This window comes from Myotis myotis, unplaced genomic scaffold (genome assembly GCF_014108235.1).
Source record: "Myotis myotis isolate mMyoMyo1 unplaced genomic scaffold, mMyoMyo1.p scaffold_m19_p_8, whole genome shotgun sequence".
Lineage (NCBI taxonomy): Eukaryota > Metazoa > Chordata > Mammalia > Chiroptera > Vespertilionidae > Myotis > Myotis myotis.
Window position 1 is genome coordinate 91536556 of NW_023416390.1, and position 8311 is coordinate 91544866.

The following is an 8311-nucleotide window of genomic DNA, read 5'->3' on the forward strand; positions in this document are numbered from 1 at the left end:
AGACAGGGTGTCGGCTCCGTAAGGAGTCGGCTCCTCTGGTCGTAGGGGCTTCGGCCAGAAAAACTGTCACCCTGGGGGACGCCCCAGGATCGGGCGGTGACCAAGAGGTCTTGGTCACTTCAGGTTCTGGCTGTCCGGCAACGGGCACTCGCGTGTCCGGCCGGACTAGCATTAGGGAGGGATATCATCCCTCAGCGGCCGTTCTGTATCTGGGTAAATTCTTGTGGATCCGGTGTCTTGTCGCGTCATTGTTTGTTCTTTGTTTTTGTCTTTTACTCCTCTTCTCCCATCCAGGTAACATGGGCCACGGAAGCAGCACCCCTCTTTCTCTTACAGTAGCACACTGGACGGACGTCCGGAGTCGGGGACTCAATCTTTCCGTCAGTGTTAAGAAGGGTCCTTGGCAGACTTTCTGTTCATCCGACTGGCCAGCCCTAGGCGTGGGATGGCCAGCGGACGGGACTTTTGACCTGTCTATTATTTTTGCAGTAAAGAATAAGGTGTTCCAATCAGGCCCGGCGGGCCATCCAGACCAGCAGCCGTATATTGTCGTCTGGCAGGACCTGGTCCAGAACCCTCCCTCTTGGCTGAAACCCTGGCTGCCATCCGGAACCTCCCGGGTTCTCGTGGCCCAGGCCCCTCCCGCCGCAGATCAGACGAAACGTCCCCTGGCAGATTCTCAAACCGATCTTCTCCTCTTGGACTCTCCACCCCCTTACCCCTCTCCTCTCCAGCCAGAGCCGCCGGAGAGACCGGAGCCTTCAGCACCTCCTCCCGCCCCTCCAACAGAGGGACCGGCCCAGGGAACCCGGAGTCAGAGGAGACATCCCGCGTCTCCAGATTCGACCGTAGCCTGCCCTCTCCGACCATACGGGCCTCCACCCCCCCGCGGAGACGATAATGAAACGGCTCCGCTCCAGCCACTCCAATACTGGCCCTTCTCCTCGGCAGACCTCTATAACTGGAAAACTAACCACCCTCCCTTTTCAGAGGATCCCCAGCGTCTAACGGGGCTGGTTGAGTCCCTTATGTTCTCTCACCAGCCCACTTGGGACGATTGTCAACAGCTTCTTCAGACTCTCTTTACTACAGAGGAAAGGGAGCGGATCCTCTTGGAGGCCCGGAAGAACGCCCCTGGCCCCGACGGCCGGCCGACTCTACTCCCTCATTTGGTGGATGCGGCCTTTCCTCTGGCCAGGCCGGACTGGGACTTCAACACGGCAGAAGGTAGGGAGCACCTGAAGGTCTACCGCCAGACACTAGTGGCCGGCCTCAGAGGGGCAGCTCGGCGCCCCACGAATTTGGCTAAGGTAAGAGAGGTCATACAGGGGCCCACTGAACCGCCTTCTGTTTTTCTCGAGCGATTAATGGAGGCGTTCAGACGGTACACCCCGTTTGACCCCACCTCGGAGGGGCAGAGGGCCTCAGTAGCTATGGCTTTCATAGGGCAGTCAGCATTAGATATTAAGAAAAAGCTGCAGAGACTTGAGGGATTGCAGGACTTTACCCTCCAAGATTTAGTTAAGGAAGCAGAGAAAGTGTACCATAAGAGGGAGACCGAGGAGGAAAAGGAGCAGCGGAAGGAGAGAGAGAGAGAGGAGAAGGAGGAGAAAAAGGAAAAAAGGGAAGAGCAGAGACTAACCCGTATCTTGGCCGCAGCAATAGAAGGGAGTAAGCCACAGGAGAGAGGAAAAGGAAGACAGGCAGGGGCCCTGGGCAACAGGCCACCGTTAAGGAAGAATCAATGTGCTTATTGCAAGGAAGAAGGACATTGGAAGCGGGAGTGCCCAAAGAGACTAGCAAAGAAGGCGCTGGCACTCCAGGAAGATAGTGATTGAAGAAGTCGGGGCTCGGATCCCCTCCCCGAGCCTAGGGTAACTCTTAAGGTGGAGGGGAAGCCTGTTAACTTTCTGGTAGACACAGGGGCCCAATATTCAGTTCTTAAGAAACCACTAGGACCAGTCTCCCAGAAGACCTCCTGGGTGATAGGGGCAACGGGAAATGAGCAATATTCCTGGACCACCACCCGGACAGTTGATCTAGGCACGGGAAGAGTGACTCATTCCTTCTTAGTAATACCCGAGTGTCCAGCCCCCCTTCTGGGAAGAGACTTGCTAACTAAAATGGGGGCTCAGATCACTTTCACCCCACGGGGGCCGACCCTGACCCAACATGGAGAGCCAATTACTCTCTTGACACTCCAGCTCGAAGACGAGCATCGGCTGTTTGAGAGTAATGTCCGAAAGGACGAGAGGATAGCGGGATGGTTACAGCAATACCCCAAAGCTTGGGCTGAAACCGCGGGGATGGGCTTAGCTACCGAACGGCCCCCCGTGATAGTAGAGCTTAAGTCCACTGCAACCCCGATTGCAGTACGACAGTACCCCATGGCAAAAGAAGCCTGGAGGGGGATCAAGGTTCATGTCCAACGCCTCCTACGCCTTGGAGTCCTCGTTAAGTGCCACTCCCCGTGGAACACCCCACTCCTCCCGGTAAAAAAGCCCGGAACTGATGACTACCGACCGGTGCAGGATTTAAGAGAAGTCAACAAGAGGGTACAGGATATTCATCCCACGGTCCCCAATCCTTACAATCTCTTAAGCTCTATCCCTCCGTCCCATGTGTGGTATTCAGTCCTAGACTTAAAAGATGCCTTCTTCTGCTTAAGACTGCATCCTGCCAGCCAGAATATTTTCGCCTTCGAGTGGAGAGACCCAGATTCGGGAATAACGGGGCAGCTGACTTGGACCCGACTTCCGCAAGGATTCAAAAATTCCCCCACTATCTTCGATGAGGCTCTTCATCAAGACCTGGCTGCTTTCCGTGCTGACCACCCGCAAGTCACCCTTCTCCAGTACGTGGATGACCTTCTCCTCGCCGGAGCTACTAAGGAGGACTGTGAAACAGGTACCGGGGCCTTGCTTTTAGAGCTCTCCCGCCTAGGATACCGGGTCTCGGCCAAGAAGGCCCAGATATGTCAGCGGAGAGTGACCTATTTAGGATACGCACTAGAAGGGGGAAAGAGGTGGCTCACTGAAGCCCGAAAAAGCACAGTCACCCAGATTCCCAGACCGCAGACCCCCCGGCAGGTACGCGAGTTCCTGGGAACAGCTGGATTCTGCCGCCTCTGGATTCCAGGTTTTGCAACCCTAGCGGAGCCCCTATACCCGCTGACAAAACAAGGGAACCCCTTCGAGTGGGGGGAGACTCATCAGAAAGCCTTTGACGACATTAAAAAGGCTCTTCTCTCGGCGCCGGCATTGGCCTTACCAGATGTGGCCAAGCCCTTCACTCTGTTCATAGATGAAAGAAAGGGAGTAGCCAGGGGGGTCCTAACTCAAACCTTAGGCCCCTGGAAGAGGCCGGTAGCCTATTTATCCAAGAGACTAGACCCAGTGGCTAGGGGGTGGCCAGGCTGTCTAAGAGCAATTGCAGCTACTGCCCTGCTTGTAAGAGATGCGGACAAACTTACCTTGGGGCAGAAACTAACTGTGGTGGCCCCACACACTCTCGAGAGTGTTATCCGGCAGCCACCGGACCGGTGGCTATCCAACGCCCGGATGACTCACTACCAGAGTCTCCTGCTAAGTGAAGATCGAATCCGCTTCGGGGCTCCGGTAGCTCTCAACCCAGCAACCTTACTACCGGAAGTAAATCCTGAGAGCAAAGAAGTCCTACACTCATGCCGTGACATTCTGGCAGAGGAAACAGGGCCGAGGAGAGACCTCAAAGATTCCCCCTTGCCAGAGCCTCAACTCACCTGGTACACGGATGGAAGCAGCTACCTCTATGAAGGTAAGAGGGTGGCGGGAGCGGCTGTGGTCAGCAAGGACCGGACTATCTGGGCTAGTAGCTTGCCCGAAGGGACTTCGGCCCAGAAGGCTGAATTAATTGCTCTGACACAGGCTCTCAGGCTGGCAGAGAACAGCCGGGCTAATATTTATACTGACAGTCGTTATGCTTTTGCCACTGCTCATGTGCACGGGGCTATATACCGTCAGAGAGGTCTCCTCACCTCAGCAGGAAGGGAAATTAAAAATAAAAAGGAAATCCTCGACCTCCTAGAAGCCATTCATGCCCCCCAGGAGGTAGCTATCATCCATTGTCCCGGCCACCAGAAAGGGACCTCGGAAACAGCTATAGGAAACAGGAAAGCGGATGCCGAGGCAAGGCAGGCCGCTCTAGGGCCCCGGCTACTCGCCCTCGCTGTTGGCCCCGCAGCACCACAGCCAGAGACCCTCCACTACACCCTAGAGGAGGAAAAAGACCTGCTTAAAAGGCCAGAAAAATACCATAAGGACAAACTAGGAGTGTGGAGAACTGCAGGGGAAAAAATGGTAGTACCAAGGGCGGCAGCCACTGCCTACCTCCAACAACTGCATCGCCTTACCCACCTGGGGGCCAAACACCTCAGCTCCACCAGCCGGGCAACGGGACACTATGTCAAAGGACTCGATCGCCTTTCAGAAGAAGTAGTTAAGCAATGCAAGGCGTGTCAGCTGGTAAATGTACATTCATCCCAGGTCGGGACCGGACACAGACTCAGGGGAGACCGGCCCGGGAGTTACTGGGAGGTGGATTTTACAGAAGTAAAGCCCGCCCGATACGGTTATAAATATCTTTTAGTTTTCATAGATACCTTCTCAGGTTGGGTAGAAGCCTTCCCTACCAAAAGAGAAACTGCAACTGTGGTCGCCAAGAAGATCTTAGAAGACATCTTTCCACGGTTTGGAATTCCTAAGGTAATTGGATCAGACAACGGTCCAGCTTTTGTTGCCCAGGTAAGTCAGGGAATGGCCAAGATACTAGGGGCGGATTGGAAATTGCATTGTGCTTACAGGCCCCAGAGTTCAGGTCAGGTAGAAAGAATGAATAGAACATTAAAAGAGGCTATGACTAAATTGTCCTTAGAGACTGGCGTGGCAGACTGGACGGTCCTCCTTCCCTTTGCCCTTTTCTGCGCGCGAAACACCCCAGGCCCCTTGGGGGTGACACCGTTCGAGGTTTTGTTTGGGGCCTCTCCGCCCCTAGCCGCTGACCCTTGGTCCGTGCCCACAGACACTCACACCCCTCAATCCCTGCTTGCCAGGCTGAAGGCCCTCGAGACTGTCCAGAAGGAGGTGTGGACTCCCCTGGCCGCCCTCTACCAACCAGGAGAACTGCAAGTCCCCCACCAGTTCCAGGTCGGAGACTTTGTGTACATCAGACGCCATCGGGCCGCTAATCTCGAGCCGAGGTGGAAGGGACCCCACCTGGTATTGCTGACAACCCCAACAGCGGTCAAGGTAGACGGTGTAGCTGCTTGGATCCACGCCTCCCACGTCAAGCGGGCACCCCCATCAGACGACACCGATCATGGATGGACTGTGGAGAAGACAGACAACCCTCTCAAGCTACGGATTTGCCGCCGCCCTCTTCCTGCTGAGCCTGCCGCTGATAAGTAGCAACCCCCATGCCCCAAAGAGACTAACTTGGAGGGTAATGTCCCCCCACACCGGACAGACGGCCTGGTCGGTCACCAATATAGCACCTAAAGGGACATGGTGGCCAGACTTAACGCCAGACCTCTGCGCTATGGCAGCAGGACACAGACTATGGGACCTCCCTGAGAGAACAGTAGAAGAGACTAAAGCAGGTATAGAGACCCGAGCTTACATAGGAAAAGGAAGAGATTTGCAATTTGGAGTTCACTGTAGTTATCTGGGGGCCCGTGAGCGTCTTACGATGACCCAATTCTATGTATGCCCCAAAGACAGGCAGGGACATAGAAAGAATTGTGGATCTGAACGAGAGTATTTCTGTGCAGAATGGGGATGTGAGACAACTGGTACTGGATATTGGATCAGAGGGCCCCCCGAGTGGGACCTCATCCAGGTTCGGAGAAATGAGAGCCAAACCTCCGGACATAGGGGTTGGGTTAACGCCCTGAATATCTCCTTCACCTCAGCTGGGCGGTCATACGACCTAAACAAGTGGCGCTGGGGAGTGACATGGGGGATCCGGCTGTATAAGGACCAACATGATGATGGCCTCCTTTTTAAGATAAGATTAGATGTACAGGATTACAGGCCACCAGTTGCAGTAGGACCCAACACCGTCTTGTCCAGCCGGCAGCTCCCCACGAAAGAAAGGCCTCTTGCCACCACCACCGTGGCAGGAACTAGCCCAGCCTCCAGGGAGGAACAGGCCAACCCCATAGAACTAGAGACAAACTCAGGTCAGAGGCTATTAGGCTTGGTAGAGGGGGCCTTTAGTTCTTTAAACATGTCCAAGTCTAACCTAACTGAGTCTTGCTGGCTCTGCCTAACTACAGGGCCCCCTACTATGAGGGCATAGCCTTCCAGGGAAACTATACCAACACCACCAGCCATGACCACTGTTCGTGGGGACAGCAGGGGAAGTTGACCCTTACTGAGGTCTCAGGGCAAGGCACATGTATAGGACAAGTGCCAAAGGACCGCCAGCATCTCTGCAAGGAGAACCTGGCATATCCCTCCTCTGCAAGCTATTACTTAGTGCCCCCAACAGGGGGATGGTGGGCCTGTAGTACGGGACTTACTCCATGTTTAGCAGCCCAGGCCTTTAACCGTTCTCAAGATTATTGTATCCTTGTCCAACTAGTCCCCAGGATCATGTATTATCAAGCTAATGCATTTGAAAAAGAATTTGACTCCTATTCTCCTTCCCATCGGGATAAACGGGAACTTGTTTCACTGACCTTGGCTGCTCTCCTAGGTCTAGGGGTCGCGACAGGAGTAGGAACAGGGACAACAGCCCTCATTAAAGGCCCCACCTATACTGAGGAGCTCAGAGCTGCTATAGATGAAGACCTCAAACATATAGAGCACTCCATAACTAAACTTGAGGAGTCTCTAACCTCTTTGTCTGAAGTAGTCCTACAAAATAGGAGAGGACTAGATCTCCTATTCTTAAAGGAGGGAGGGCTGTGTGCAGCTCTCAGGGAACAATGCTGTTTCTACGCTGATCATTCAGGGGTGATAAAGGATTCCATGTCAAAACTTAGGGAGAGATTAGAAACTCGCAAAAGAGAGCGAGAGGCCAAGCAAGGCTGGTTTGAAAGTTGGTTTAACAGCTCACCGTGGTTCACAACCCTGATATCCTCTCTCGTGGGACCCCTGATCATTTTACTCCTCCTTTTGACATTCGGGCCATGCATAGTAAACCGCTTAATCGCCTTCATCCAGGACCGGATTAGTGCAGTTCAGGTAATGGTCCTCCAACAGCGGTATCAGCCTGTACCCTCAAACATTAGCCTGTAGTTCCATGATTGGAACTTCCCACAAGAAAAGGGGGGAATGTAAGGCCGCTGAAAAACCCCCCCCCCTTCCCCCTGGACCAGCTTTTCCAGTAAGCTCTGGTTAATGTAAAGATTAAAGAGAACTTCCCCCTCCTGACCTTTCCCGTAAAGCTCTGGCGCCCTGATCTGGTCATAGCATAGTTATCTTATCACTCCTCGGGATCGGCCTGCGCATACCAGACCACCCTGGCCCCTTAGGAAATGAGTCAACTAATAACAAAGACCTGTCCCTGTAAAAGATGAGTTATGAGTTAACTGGTAACCCAGTTCCCTGTTTTCCGGCCACCTGCGTGTGGTTTTTGCCTTTATAAACCCGTGTTCTGCAATTGCTCGGGGCTCCAGTCAGCAGCACTTCCTTTGTGTTGTTGCCTGCCTGCCTGAGAGCCCCTGCGCTGCGCTTGTAATAAAAATCCTCTTGCTCTTGCATCAAGCCTCGGTCTCTGCGTTTGACTTGGGGTCGTCGCCTCCTCTGCTGGACTCTCCGGGGGTCTTAGGGCCCAACAGTCTCCTTGATTGTCTATGGTGGCTCTCTTTCTTCATGTTAAAATTCTAATTAACACAGAAAAGCATGTGTCATAAGTTTTTAAATGTAAATAATAAATAACCAGAAATTCACTTTCATCTGAGTACTGTAGACAAATAGCCATAATTTGATTTCAAGGATGAAATGCCCAGGTTCTGTTACACATAATCCACCTGGCACTGGTCAGTCATACACTGACCCGTCCTCCCAGGTGGACGGTTAGAGCCTCAGGACACCATCTCCAGCTTCCAGCTGCAGCACTACAGTGGCCTCCTAACTCTTGTACACCTCCCCATGCTCTTTTCTACCAAAATAACTAGGCAAGAAAAATAAATAACAGTTATTCAAATTGGAAAGAAAGAACTAAAAATGTCTGACTGTAGATTACAGGATCAAATGTGTAAAAAGAAAAAGTGAACTAAGCCAGTCACAAAAACATGAGTGCTGTATAATTTCACTTACCTGAGGTG

The 8311-nt window shown here is 53.0% G+C and overlaps 1 protein-coding gene across 1 annotated transcript; it reads left to right on the top strand.

Moving 5' to 3' along the window:
- Positions 1 to 299: 299 nt before the first annotated feature.
- Positions 300 to 5396, top strand: LOC118661367 (the record flags this gene model as incomplete). Its single annotated transcript, XM_036319362.1, is given in 1 exon segment — positions 300 to 5396. A coding segment is annotated over 1 exon segment (5097 nt), but the record flags the coding sequence as incomplete, so codon positions are not given.
- Positions 5397 to 8311: the final 2915 nt, after the last annotated feature.